This window comes from Podarcis bocagei, assembly GCF_964188305.1.
Source record: "Podarcis bocagei genome assembly, chromosome: 5".
Taxonomy (NCBI): domain Eukaryota; kingdom Metazoa; phylum Chordata; class Lepidosauria; order Squamata; family Lacertidae; genus Podarcis; species Podarcis bocagei.
In genome coordinates, this window is record NC_138129.1 from 19,412,859 (window position 1) to 19,427,071 (window position 14,213).

Genomic DNA, 14,213 nt, shown 5'->3' on the forward strand with positions numbered 1-14,213 from the left:
CTTTAACGTGTCACAACATTGCCTTTTTTCTTTCTTTCAAAGATACCCAAAGGAGGCCTACACTTAAAGAGAATGATAAATAAATGCACATCAATAAAGCATTACAGTTCATGTCAGTGGGGCTTACATCCAAGAAGGAGAATTGTTGTCCTAAAAACACTTAATGTTGGATATCTCAAGCTGCAATTCGTTGGCAAAGTCTTAGCAAAAAAATCACATTTGAGAGACAAACGGAGTTGAGCAAACTTTCTTGCTCAACTAAAATAATTTCGTCACTCGCCTCTTTGGAGAACTGGCTTGGGATAATAATATCTTCGGAAGTCTTTCCCACTATTTGGCTTAATATATACTTTTTATTATGATATGTACATTCCATTGGTTTTCAAGGCTGCCTTCAGCATTTTTAATGGGAACATGGAGATTATGAGTAATTTTTCCATTGGCTTTTCTTACACAAACCACACTGTGCCTTAGATTGGGAGAAATATCTGTGACTCACACCGACCCCCAAATTGTTTTTTTTTTAAAAAAAGATGGACTTGAAATAAGATGCTTTTGCTATATGTCTATGTTCTTTCAATGTGTGTGTTTTGCTTTTACCAGTATATAATTATAATGGGCTTCCCTCTTGGCTGGAAACCGTGATGTGCCATTAACTGATTGTACGCATATTCTCTCCAAACTCTTAGTTATGCCAGGGTTCTGTATCAGCAGAAACTCTCTGCACCATAGGAGCCAACAATAAAATAGTTGAGGGGCCTGCCCCCCCCAGTTGATGGGCATTATCATTCAAATGATGTTCGTGCACCGTGTTATGTGATTTATTTTTCAGAGTGGGGCTTACCTGCCTCTCCCCCCCCCCAATATTTTATTCAAGTTGGCACCCTGCTCTGCAAGGTATATTCTTCCAAATCCAAGACCATCCGAGGCCTTATTCAGGGCCAGGTATCCTTTGGCCCTCTGTCCCTGGCTATTGACCATGCTGGCTGGGTTGAGTCCAACATCATCTCAAGGGCTGCAGTCCCTGGCATAATTCATACAGGATAAGAGTGGCAGCCTGAAAATGGTGCCACAGTGATGTCGTGCCTCATGGGAAGTTGTCGTCTGGTTGTTTGGCCATCTCTGTCAGGCCAATGTTCTCTTACCTGCTTTACATTTTCAGACAGAAATCACTCTGGTGGATATTGCAACCTGTAAAGAAAGGTAATAGCAGAGGTTGGCATCATCAGGCCCCTTCTAAGGCTCACCCAAGCCACAAAAAGGTAAAAGTAAAGGTAAAGGGACCCCTGACCATTAGGTCCAGTTGTGGCCGACTCTGGGGTTGTGGCGCTCATCTCGCTTTATTGGCCAAGGGAGCTGGCATACAGCTTCTGGGTCATGTGGCCAGCATGACTAAGCCTCTTCTGGCTAACCAGAGCAGTGCACAGAAACGCCATTTACCTTCCCGCTGGAGCGGTACCTATTTATCTACTTGTACTTTGACATGCTTTCGAACTGCTAGGTTGGCAGGAGCAGGGACCAAGCAATGGGAGCTCACCCCGTTGCAGGGATTCGAACTGCCGACCTTCTGATCGGCAAGCCCTAGGCTCTGTGGTTTAACCCACAGCACCACCTGCATCCCCACAATAGGCTTGCTGCTAATCTCTGGAGCCATCTGTTGCAGTTTCTCCTCTTCCTTGTTGCTGCAGGTTCACCTGCCATCTCTAAGTGGCCAAGCAGTGAGGAGAGCAACAGATGGCTCAGGAAGCTTTGCAAGCCTGGTCTCCTCCCTCTGGAAAATGGTGGATGTTGGCCCCTCAGGGAGAAGGGCACTCAGTACCACTTGCCCAATGGCCCTTAAAACCTGGAACTGGTACTGAAAAACCAGCTCCTAAAACCTGGTTAATGAGAACTGTGCGGTTGGATGGGGTCAGAGGGCCATTAAGTTCAGCCCGCACTGCTCCAGGGTACTATCTTCCACACATCATGCCTCATATAAAGTTAACCCAGACCACCATGCAGAGAGCAGGCAATTCTGAGTGACTCAAGCAAGTGAGCCAAACCACAAAGGAAGTGTCACGGAGTCACTAGCCAATAGGCGTCAACTTAATTGTAATCCTTCGTATAGCAGTCAGCCTCAATTAATGGATTGCGTTTTAGTATGATGAAATCAGCTCAGCCATTTTGTGCACTGAGTATTTTGTTTGCTTCTCTTGTGTGGTGGGAGGTAATAATAATAATAATAATAATAATAATAATAATAATAATTGCCAGACTTGATAAAAAACTAAAACTCACCACTAGAGGGCACATTCAAACAAAACATTCAAAATTACTGTATCACATGATTATCAGTTCAAAATGTGATAATATATGATTATGAGTGTGCAAACATAACTTTTATTAATTTACCTCTTAAGGAGCTATTATTGGGGTGTAACTATTCAGTGAATAGAAACTGGAGTCTTTTTCTTCATTGGTGATGGAAATATTGATGGAGCGCTAAGTATTATATTGAAAATAAGTATTCTGAACATAAACAATTATTTATTATTATTTCTTCATTATATCACAGCCTTCTTTGAAGGAATTCATATCAGTTTATATAACTCTCACCCACCTTGTGAGACAGGTTAAGCTGAGAGTGATGGACGCTGGTTCAAGGTCACTCACATCTTCATGACTGGGTGGCAATTTGAACCAGCATCTCCCTAGTCCTGGGCTGTGTAGACACTGTGCCTTTAAAGCACATTCAAAGCACAATCCTTCTCTCAAAGAACTCTGGGCAAAAAGAACACTGTGAGTTCCCCTCTCACAGAATTAAATTTCCCAGGACTGCTTAACAAATTACAGTGCCCAGAATTCTTTGAGGGAAAGAAGGTGCTTTGAATGAGCTTCAACGGTATAGTGTGTGCACAGTCATGCTCTGACACTGACCTCTTCACCATGCTGGGTCTCAAGCAAATGTTTACATGCTTCATAACTAATCCTCTATCTTTAGTGTGTAATAGTGGAAGAAAACCAGCACTAATTTTGACCCACTGGCTTTGCAGACATCAAAAAGTGCTACCTTGATGAACATGAAAGGCAATTATTTGCTTAGTAATCAAAATGTTATCCTTGCACTTCAGTATTGTCTCATCTCCTAAGGGATACTTTTGATACTCATGCATGCCGTAGTGCTAAAAATAGTATCGTGGGTGTTTAAAGTTGTGTGCATGGTTAATTCTGCATGAAATGAAGGAACTGCCTTTTAAAACATTTGAACGACAATCCCTATTTAACCTGATCGTATCAGGGGGCCAATCTTCCTCCATCATAAAGGTGTACCTATATTACCTATCTTCAATTATCATTTCTGTAGAGAATCTTAGCACCTGAGATCATATTCTAGCTTGGGGCTACATCCTAGGAAGTGTTGGGTGTGGTTTTGCTAAGTAGACAACCACATTCAAAAAAGTTTATATGCATGAAAATCAGTATGATTCATCATTATAAAGATACGGGAATGTTTAAGAGCTAGTTTAAGTGCCTCTTGTGAAAAAGCCTGCAAACATGACTTAAGTCTAGTCTGTTTGCTGTCAGCATCTTCTTCCTCAATTCACATTACCCTTTACAGAGCAAAAATAAGGACAGGCCCCTGAACCCAAAGACCTTACAATCTGAATATTGGCAGTGGGTCAGAGGGCAGCAATAGAGAGCAGTAACAAACAGGAGGAAAAGGAACAAGGGCTGGCTGAGGATTATAGTGTTAGACAGGCATGCCTGTTTTGCTGCTGTGGTACATGCTTGGCTCTAAGACATCTAGGGCTCCTCCATGCACTTGTCTTGGTGGAACCATAGACGTGCATCTAACCATCCATACATGCATATGTTTTAAGACTGCTGTGAAAATGAATATGAAGACCAAGTAAGCTCAGAAGTCCTACTGCTAAAGTTTTATAGCTGCAGTCAAAACATGATTGTGTATGGAAGTACAGTAAGTGTGAAAGCACTATAAACGTTGGCTCGTTCTGTTGCTGTACTTTGTTCCATTTCATTTTTACGATGCTGATTATGGGAGGCCATCCACAAATGTCATACAAATTATAGAGGGCTAGATTATTGCTGACTGAAAGCCCTGGGATTTAAAAACACTTAAAACACTTAAAGATACTTAAGTGTGTGAATTGTCACTGTAAGATGGGCAGCCTTGTCCTATTGTCTTTCAAGAGAGCTGATGCTGTGGCAAATTGTGGCCTAGGCTGGTTCCTCCCCTCCCCCCCCCCCCAGTTTTCTGGTTCAGTGTTTGATGCGATAGTCAAATAAAATTCTGAAAGGAACCATTTCCCTCAAATCAATTCAAAGGCTTTTAAGAGGGACGCGGGTGGTGCTGTGGGTTAAACCACAGAGCCTAGGACTTGCCGATGAGAAGGTCAGGGGTCCGAATCCCCACGATGGGGTGAGCTCCCATTGCTCGGTCCCTGCTCCTGCCAACCTAGCAGTTCGAAAGCACCTCAAAGTGCAACTAGATAAATAGGTACCACTCCGGCGGGAAGGTAAACGGCATTTCCGTGCGCTGCTCTGGTTCGCCAGAAGCGGCTTAGTCATGCTGGCCACATGACCCAGAAGCTGACCGCCGGCTCCCTCGACCAATAAAGCGAGATGAGCGCTGCAACCCCAGAGTCGGTCACGACTGGACCTAATAGTCAGGGGTCCTAAGGCTTTTAAGAAAATGTAGCAGCTTTCTCCAGTCTCTTTTATACCAATATCAAGTCCTCTCTTGGCTCTCTGGTGCCCTCTGGTCATCATTTCCTCTTGTCTGGTCAACTGGACTGTACAAGCCACTCTAGGATTTGGTGAGAGTACACGTGAAACAACTGAAATGGCATGCCATTTGTCTGTGATCATAGAATTGTAGAATTGGAAGGGACTCTGAGGAATTATTTCCTGAGGATAATTTTATTTTTGTTAAAATAAAAAAATTCCTTCCAGTAGCACCTTAAAGACCAACTAAGTTAGTTCTTGGTATGAGCTTTCGTGTGCATGCACACTTCTTCAGATACACTGAAACAGATTTTTTAATTTTTTTTATTTTTGTTGTTATTATTGTTATTAGTCCCCTTTTTCCCCAGCAAAAAAGAACTCGAAGTGACCTAGAAAAAAAAGTTATAAAGAAGTGTAAAATCAGGGGGGAAACCAACCCAAACCACACCAGTTTTTGCCGTTAAAACCTAAGGTACTTGAGGTATTGGGGTCCTCAGCTGCACAAGTCTTTACAGGTCAAAACCAGCACTTTGAATTGGGCCCAGATGCCAAGGCTTAGATCATGCACAGCAGCTCACCATGTCTTCCCAGCATCCTTTGTAATGTTGCAAGGGATTCTGGGAGCACATCTGGAATCACTCATTCTGCCTTTCTAGTACTTCTGCACCTAATTTCATATAGAGATGGGCATGTGTAAGCCACACTGAGCCTGATTTACTCATAAAGGCAGCTTATAAAGAGTTTAAGTAAATAAATGCATGAATATGCATGCTCTCATCTCCTATGTTTGTGTAAAGACATGGGGTGGAGTTTGAAGGCTGTTCCATAATGGTTGATATTTGATTTTTTGACAATTTGAGGATATCATTTGATTGTGTTGACACAACACACTGTCACACTAAGGCCAACTTTTTAAAATACAGCCTCGGATCCCTCGAAAATCCATTCCCACGGCTATACGTCTCCTTCCCATGTTTACCAGTCGTCCCCACTACCAGCACATACAAAGAAATTAAGGAAAAAATACAGCCACAGGCTAAACACGGCTCCTGTGCCATTTAGCAGCTGCATGGCAGGAATCAACCTCTGTCAGCGCACCTCCACACAAGGAAAAACTTCACCTGATGGATTTCTGCATCTCCAGAGGGGAAGGTGGGTGGCAATTCGACAGACGCGGGTGGCCAAACAAAAAGGAAAAGACAGGGCTCCTGCAGCTTCAATAGTTGTGTAGAAGGTGGGATGTTGCCCAGTCTTGGCCCTGCAAAAGTGCCTGAGCCGTGCCTTCTGTGTCTAAACACCCTATGCTAGCCTTAATATTGCACGCCACCAATGACTGCATGCTCTGCACTTTTTTAAAGCATATTTTGGAGCACAAATCAAAGTGTTGGTGCTGACCTTTAAAGCCCCAAATGCCTCTGTATACCTGAAGGAGCATCTCCACCCCCGTTGTTCAGCCTGGATCCTGAGGTCCAACTCCAAGGGTCTTCTGGTGGTTCCCTCCCTGCGAGAAGTGAGGTTACAGGGAACCAGGCTGAGGAGGGCCTTTTTGGTGGTGGCACCAACCCTTTGGAACATGCTCCCATCAGATGTCAAGGAGATAAGTGGCATACAACCTTCAGAAGACATCTGAATGTATAGGGAAGTTTTTAATGTTCCATGTTTTGCTATATAAGTTGGAAGCCACCCAGAGTGGCTGGGGCAACCAAGTCATATGGGCGGGGTACAAATAAAAAAATAACAAAAACGATTAATGCAACCTCTTTCCCTCTGATTCAGTTCTCTACCCTCCACCCCCATTTCTCAGACCATCCTTCTCCAACCTGCTGCCCTGAAGATGTTTCGGACTACAGTGGTACCTCGGGTTAAGTACTTAATTCGTTCCGGAGATCCGTTCTTAACCTGAAACTGTTCTTAACCTGAAGCACCACTTTAGCTAATGGGGCCTCCTGCTGCCGGAGCACAATTTCTGTTCTCATCCTGAAGCAAAGTTCTTAACCTGAAGCACTATTTCTGGGTTAGCGGAGTCTGTAACCTGAAGCGTATGTAACCCGAGGTACCACTGTACAACTCCCATCGCGCACCAGCCAGCGTGGCCTTGCCTGATGGCTGGCTGGGGCCGGCCGCGGGACTTGCGCTGCCGAGCATCCTCAGGGCACCAGGTTGGGGACAGCTGCCGACCTCCGCTCGAGGCTGGGGCGGCGGCTGCCTGCGCTCCTCCCGCCGCCGCCGCCGCCGCCCCCTCGCCGGCTGGAGGCCGGTCCCGCCTCCCGGGCGCAGGTGGCCGCTGCGAGCAGGAAGTCCCTACTGTGCATCTCGCCGCCTTTGCGCTCTCGGTGTGCAGCGGCCGCGGCGCGCCAGGGGCCAGGAGCCGAGCTAGGGCGGGCCGGAGGTGGCTTCCCCGTTCGCCTTGCGAGCGCATCTTCGCTCACACGAGACCCGGGGCAGGAAGCTCCTGAGAGAGTCAAACGGGCTGAGCGGGTGGGGAATCCCAGACGCGTAAAGAGAACCTCGGACTCCACTGAGAAAGGGCTTTGCATTTGGGGAAGGGAGGCGTGGGGCGCTTGGGATTTTTCATTTCATTTTATTGTAGAGGGGAAAGCGAGAGTTTCCTTTCCCGCTTTCCTTTGGCCCCCTTTTCACAATAAAGAGGCCACCGACAGATCTCCTGATGGCTTCCGGTCCAAAAAGTTCCGAGCCGAATTCCCAGCCCGGAGACCCCGCTCCGAACCCCAACATCAGCCCTCAGGAAGAGCTGGACTTCTCCATTTTATTTGATTATGACTACACGAACCCGATAGCAGGTTTGTGGCTTCTCGCCTCTGTTCTTTATTTCATTTCATTAAGTCCTCCTCCCCGCAAAAGACCTTGCTGCGGCTGCAATGGATGCTACCTTGGTGAATTCATGGCTCCAAAGGGGCAGGAATAGGGCTACCTGCTATCATGGGCGGGTGCCTGGAATAAAACAATGTTTTTTTGGCACTTGGTCAGGGAACTGTCTGTATCTGTGAGAGAGGAAAGCTGTACTGCGCCGCACAGGAAAGAGTTGTTTTGTCCAGTTAGCACTAAAGAGGGCGACAGGGAAGCGTTAGGATGTTGGCTGGAGTTGGATGGGAATCACTTGTGGCAATGGAAGTTTTACCTTTCTGCCACCAGCCTTCCTCTGTGGCTACATTTTTCTTCATCTCTCCAAAGATCAGAAGTTCTAATTGCGCAGGTTCTTATAAGGATGAGCAACGTGTTAGGGGTGTGTGCGTGTGGCAGAAGTCTTAAGCAACCAAGAAAATAAACGATAAAATATACTGTCACAGCACTGGAGCAGATCAGAGGGCTGTTCTCTGCCCAAGTATTTAGCTGTATTGATATATAACGTGATTGTCTTTCAGCTTGTGGATATCATAGTTTAATGGCACCTGTCAGTTGTATTGTAGTTATTAGGACTGTTACAATATACAGTACAGACCCATAGTGAGCAATGCTGATTAGTCTGTAGAAATGGCAACAGTGCATACATTATTATTAGACCATGGCTTCTGTTGTTGTTTTTTTAAACTTTAGCTTGCTTTATGGTGTGGCTTGAGTAGCTAAATGACAGGGCTGTACTGCTTTGTACAAAAGCACATGCAATTTAAAATGTTATGTGTGTAAGAAGATGCCATGGATACTCAGATAACATCTGTGCTAGGGCTATTTACTTATGTTTTCGGCGGTTCTTATTTTTTATCTCTAAGCTGCCTTGAGTTCCATCAGGGAATAAAGCAGGGAATATATATATATATATATATATATATATATATATATATATATATATATATATATATATATATGTGCTTTCGTAGATTTTCACGGGTACAGGAATGCAGGTTTTGGTGTCTTCGGGTGTCTTCCCGTGTAAGAGTTGGGGTGTCTAGGCGACGTTTCGACGAGGTCTCACTCGTCATCTTCAGGCTGGTGCTTTCGGCTTCTTGTTACTGGAACAGAGCAGGATCTCAGTGTTTGAGTTCCTATAAATACTGTTGAGGGGGTGTGGTGTATAGCCTCCAACGTTCTGGGCAGAGAGGAAGTTCCCAGGTTAGTGTGCTTATTCTTCTTTTGTTCATTAATTACTTGAGGGATATCTTGAGTGATTTCTTGAGTGATATTCTGAGTACCACTTAGGAGGGTCATTAGGTGTGGATTAGTTGCTAAAGCTTTCGTGTCTTGAGAAGAGTTTTTCTGAGAAGATGGCTGTACTGCACTTAGTTGTGCTCTGGCTTGGCTTCGTGTATAGGGGCGAGCTGTGGTTTTGTGCCCTGTGCCAGCCAGATCTGTGTAGGGATTGCAGGGGGGTGCAGCATCCGGAGGTGCCACTATGGTTTGGCTACTGGATGGTGTCTGTAATTTATCTGTGGAGGGGGTCTGGGTTTGGGTCTGGTGTGGTTGATTGGAGATGGCGTTCTGTGTGCCTCTGGTTCTGGTGTCGGTTTTTGTGGGGAGGGCTAATTTCCAGATGTCTGGCAGGCGGGACGTGTCGTCACGCTTGTTCATGTTGTGAGGGTGTTTCTCTATCTCGATGGCTTCCATGATTATTCTCTTGTGGTGATGTTCCATGTTAAAGAGCAATTTGGAATCTGCAAAATTAATTTCGTGTCCTGTTTCTTTCATGTGTTGGTAAAGAGAGGAAGTTTTTTCTTCTTTTTTGACGGCATTCTTGTGTTCTGCGATACGTGCATTTATTCGTCTGTTTGTTTGTCCAATGTACGTGGCTGGGCAGACTTTGCAGGGTATTTCATAGACCCCTTGGTTTTCTAACTGGATTTTATCTTTGGGGTTTCTGAGGATATTGGCTATTTTTTGGTTGGTGCAAAAGGCTGTTTTGATATTGTGTTTATGGAGGATTTTGCTAATTTTATCTGTAGTGCCCTTGATATAAGGAAGGAGGGCCATGCCATTGTTTTCTTCTGTGTCTTGGTTTTTGGGGGGTGTTTCTTTTTGGATTAGCTTCGTAACCCTGTTTTGCTGGTATCCGTTGGCGATTAACACATTTGAGAGATTCTGTAACTCAGTTGTCAAGTGGTCTTTGTCAGCCAGGCGTTTGGTTCTGGAGATGAGAGTCTTGGCTACTGAGTTTATTTGTGCAGGGTGGTGGTGTGATTGTGCATGTAAGTAGCGGTTGGTGTGTGTTTTTTTCCGGTAGATAGTGTGTCCTAGGGAGCCATCAGGTTTTTTGTAGATTAGGACGTCAACTAAGTGCAGTACAGCCATCTTCTCAGAAAAACTCTTCACAAGCTCAAGAGGTCAAGACACGAAAGCTTTAGCAACTAATCCACACCTAATGACCCTCCTAAGTGGTACTCAGAATATCACTCAAGAAATCACTCAAGATATCCCTCAAGTAATTAATGAACAAAAGAAGAAAAGGCACACTAACCTGGGAACTTCCTGCTCTGTTCTAGTAACAAGAAGCCGAAAGCACCAGCCTGAAGATGACGAGTGAGACCTCGTCGAAACGTCGCCTAGACACCCCAACTCTTACACGGGAAGACACCCGAAGACACCAAAACCTGCATATATATATATATATATATATATATATATATATATATATATATATATAAAACAACAACAATAATCATACACGTTCTCCAAACAATTGGATGTCAGAAAATGCCCATATCTTTCCCATGTTTTGTGTCATCCAAGGTAAATATTGCCCACACACTTTTGAATCCACTGAGAGCTGTATTCTGCCTCCAGTGTGAAAGCATGCTAAACATGCATGACCCATGTGTTTCCTTCCTTCATGGTACATCTATGTTTGAAAAAATGTCATATATTAAATTATATATATATATATATATATATATATTAAATAGTACTGTGGGTACTTTTAAAGAATGTTAGAATCCAGTACCTGGCATGGAACTTGCCTGCTGATGCAGGGTGGTCATCAGTTAACCCATGGTCGACATAGTGGTCACCAGTGACTCCACACGTCACCACTTCATGCTGATACCCTGAAGTTTTATTAAGCTTTCTTGAGCCAGGACTGCATATGTTCTGCACCATATTTTGTTAACAAAACTGGAACGTGATAGTCCGATCCGAACACATGAAAAAGGCAACATGTTGCACTATGGGCAACATCCAGTTATTTCCACCTGTTTGCAAAATGGAAATCTGCTTGCACAATGGGACTTCCAGTTTCTTTTCTTCAGCCCTCATGCACACACACCCCAAATCTGCTCCACAAGGTCCACCAAGCCTTTGGAGCATCTTTTGGGGGTGCATGGGGGAGGAGGAAAAGGAGCAGCCCCTTTACACAAGTGGTCATTTTTTCATGCTGCGTTGGGTCTCATCTGTATTATAGCAACCTGAAATGATAACATTATTTCCCATAATTGAGTAGTCACTTTTCTTTCAAGGATCAGACTACATGAATAGGTTTTACACTGCAATCTGAAAAAAGTCCCATGGAGTTCAGTGTGGCATACTTCCAGGAAAATGGGTATAGGATTGCAGCCTTAATGACTCCCCCCCCCCCCGAAACGGTACAGCTCCACTTTACAGTGGAGTCTATGCTGCTAGTGCTGCTGATCCAACTTGCCACAAGTGAATTTGTGACCGAATCCTACCAACTGGTACCCTAACCAGTCTTGCCTTTCAAACAATGGGGAAGAGTGCTCATCAAGGATCATTGGAAGCTGTCTTGTACCGTGTCAGACCTTTGGTCCACCTAGCTCTGTACAGTCTACACTGACTGGCAGTGGCCCTCCAGGATTTCAGGCAGGAGTCTCTCCCAACCCTATTGAGATGCTGGGGATTGAATTTGGGACATTCTGCTTACAAGGCAGACACACTGAGCTATCACCCTTCCCCAAAAGAGGTGTCTATGTGTGTTCATCAAGGAGGACTTTTATGCCTTGGGCCCTAAGACCTGGAGCCTGAAATGGAGCACCTCAATTGTGATTCAAATACAGACCACCAAACTCAGACAAGCAAGAACATGTAGGGAGATATTCTCTACTGTAGCCCCATTATCCTTTCCATAAACAATTAAATTAAAACTTGAACTTCCTCCAAGCCAATGTCTGGCTCTGATATTTGGTGTGGCTTTCTGTGATTTCATTATTATTTCTCCACTTACCTTTTTGGAAACACACACTTTGGAACCTTAGAATGGAACATGATATTACAACATTTGATGGCCTGCTTGAATGTATAGCTTGAATGTATGCTTATAGCAGAAGTTGAGGACATCCTATGCCGATCTTCATTGGATCCCAGTTCGTGGCTCAGTCAGTAGAGCATGAGACTCCTAATCTCAGGGTTGTGGGTTTGAGCCCCACATTGGGCAAAGGATTCCTGCATCTCGGGGTGTTGGACCAGGGTCTCTTCCACCAACAGCCAGTGGTAGATCTGGACTTATCACTGTAACAAGTGCAGTTCAACATAGCTTTGAATGTATCTTTTGAGTACGTAGTGACATCAATATAGGATAAGTGAACTTTTACTATTTTCTTTTGTATGGAAACAGGAGGTAGCACAGCTGAATGTGCTTTACAGTAATTTTAAATACAATAAGTAGTATTGGGATTTCAATCTAAGACTGTTAAAGGTGCATTATGGCTTTTGAGCACGCTGCTATAGTGAGTGTAGTGAAGGGTGCCGTTTGAATGAGTGAATGCAATGAACGTGGCTAAGAATACTCTAAAATCATGTACTCTTACAGTGCCAAAACCGTGACTGAGAATATCTTTTCCAGTGCAATAAAAGCAACTGTAGTTGCTAATTTACATTTTCAGTGATGGGTCAAGAGAAATTAGCACGTTTAATATATTTTTTTGCAGAAGCCTATGAAGCTTGTGTGTGTAAATTCCTTTTATGTTTGTTGTAAGAAAAAGTAAAAACAAAAACAAAACAAAATACAACTGTGACTTTTTTAAAAGCAAAAGCAAAACCAAGGTTAAAGTCTGAAACTCACTTATTAGGGAGCCTGAAACTTCGTACTGGGTAAATCTGCACAGGATTCTGTTGCAAATCCTTTCTACCTTGCTAGCTTTATACAGTACATCTGAGATATTTTTAAGGTGTTGTAGTGAATTTTAGTTGAATTGGAAATATGTGTGTGCATGCATCTTTAATAGCACAGTGCTTGCGTAACGTACCAGATACGGTGGTTTGTTTTTTATTTTATTATGTATTTTGGGTTCTCATTTTGTATATGTTGTGAACCACTCTGTAATCTTCAAGTGAAAGGTGATGTACTAATCAATCAATCAATCAATCAATCAACCAACCAACCAACCAACCAATCAATTAAATAAATAGGTAAGAGACTGAGCTATGAGCTGAAAAGTCCCCTGTTCAAATCTCACCTCAACCACAAATCCACTGTCCTCCAGGAGTAAGTCAGGCTTTAATCTTAGGAGCATTTACTAAGACGCGGGTGGCGCTGTGGGTAAAACCTCAGCGCCTAGGGCTTGCCGATCGCATGGTCGGTGGTTCGAATCCCCGCGGCGGGGTGAGCTCCCGTCTTCGGTTCCAGCTCCTGCAGTTCGAAAGCACCCCTAAAGTGCAAGTAGATAAATAGGTACCGCTTTCTAGCGGGAAGGTAAACGGCGTTTCCGTGTGCTGCGCTGGTGCCGGCTCGTCAGAGCAGCTTCGTCACACTGGCCACGTGACTCCGGACAGCGCTGGCCCCCGGCCTCTTAAGTGAGATGGGCGCACAAACCCTAGAGTCGGACACGACTGGCCCGTACGGGCAGGGGTACCTTTACCTTTACCTTTACCTTAAACCCTACTGACCTCGATGGGACTTACTTCTGAGAAAACATGCTTAGCAAAGCAAAGAGTAGTTGATGGGTAGGTCTGTTATTTAAACACAGAGGAGTTTTAAAGCATAAATCGGTCATTTCTTCCAGATGCACACAATGCATTTGTTCATGGCGATCCACACCTTTGCACTGCAGTGTCCTTGCAAACATCCAACATATGGCACTTGAATCACACCCACACCTGTGGTATTGGGGCTTGGGTTCAAATCCCTGCTTTAGTCACAATAAGCTCTATGAGTGACCAGCTTAACCTGTATTAAGGTGTTGTTCTGAGGATAAAATGGAGTGGGGACCATATGTGTCACCCCCCAAGTTTCTTGGAGGAAGGAATTAACAGTTACACACCATTCTAATATTGCAATGATTGTGTGCCACTTCTTGCCCACACTTGATGTTGAGAAGAATATGGCGTTGTAGAGAGTAGAAAGAGCCCTCCAGAGACAGTTTTACTTGTACTGGATGCCTGGATACTGTGATTATTATTAATTTTGTATATTTTCAAGATGGAAATAATTAGTGTAAGGGAGATCACAACGAAACTTATAATCTGGAGGACATTCCTTGTCTTTCAAAAGACACCATTATGAGTCTGTAAGTAATCCTTTGTACATCAGTGATCTTTAATGTACTAAGATTAAAGCATGTTTACAAAGAGATGGAAATTAAAAGAAGAAG

The 14,213-nt window shown here is 44.1% G+C and overlaps 1 protein-coding gene across 7 annotated transcripts in view; it reads left to right on the forward strand.

Annotated features, from left to right (window-relative positions):
- NFATC2 (nuclear factor of activated T cells 2) overlaps positions 1-14,213 on the forward strand; it is a gene marked incomplete at its 3' end in the record, with an annotated part of 141,752 nt that overhangs the window by 10,648 nt on the left and 116,891 nt on the right. For 2 of the 7 annotated variants that reach the window (XM_081196102.1, XM_081196100.1), the window contains exon 1: positions 7,057-7,526. The exons of 3 other annotated variants lie outside the window; for them this stretch is intronic. In XM_081196102.1, the coding sequence (XP_081052228.1) occupies positions 7,394-7,526 (133 nt within the window). In that variant the 5' untranslated portion in view covers positions 7,057-7,393. Of the gene's footprint in view, positions 1-7,056; positions 7,527-7,846; positions 7,970-14,213 lie in introns of those variants that run through there. 2 more of the 7 variants (XM_081196101.1, XM_081196103.1) reach the window with 2 other exon arrangements.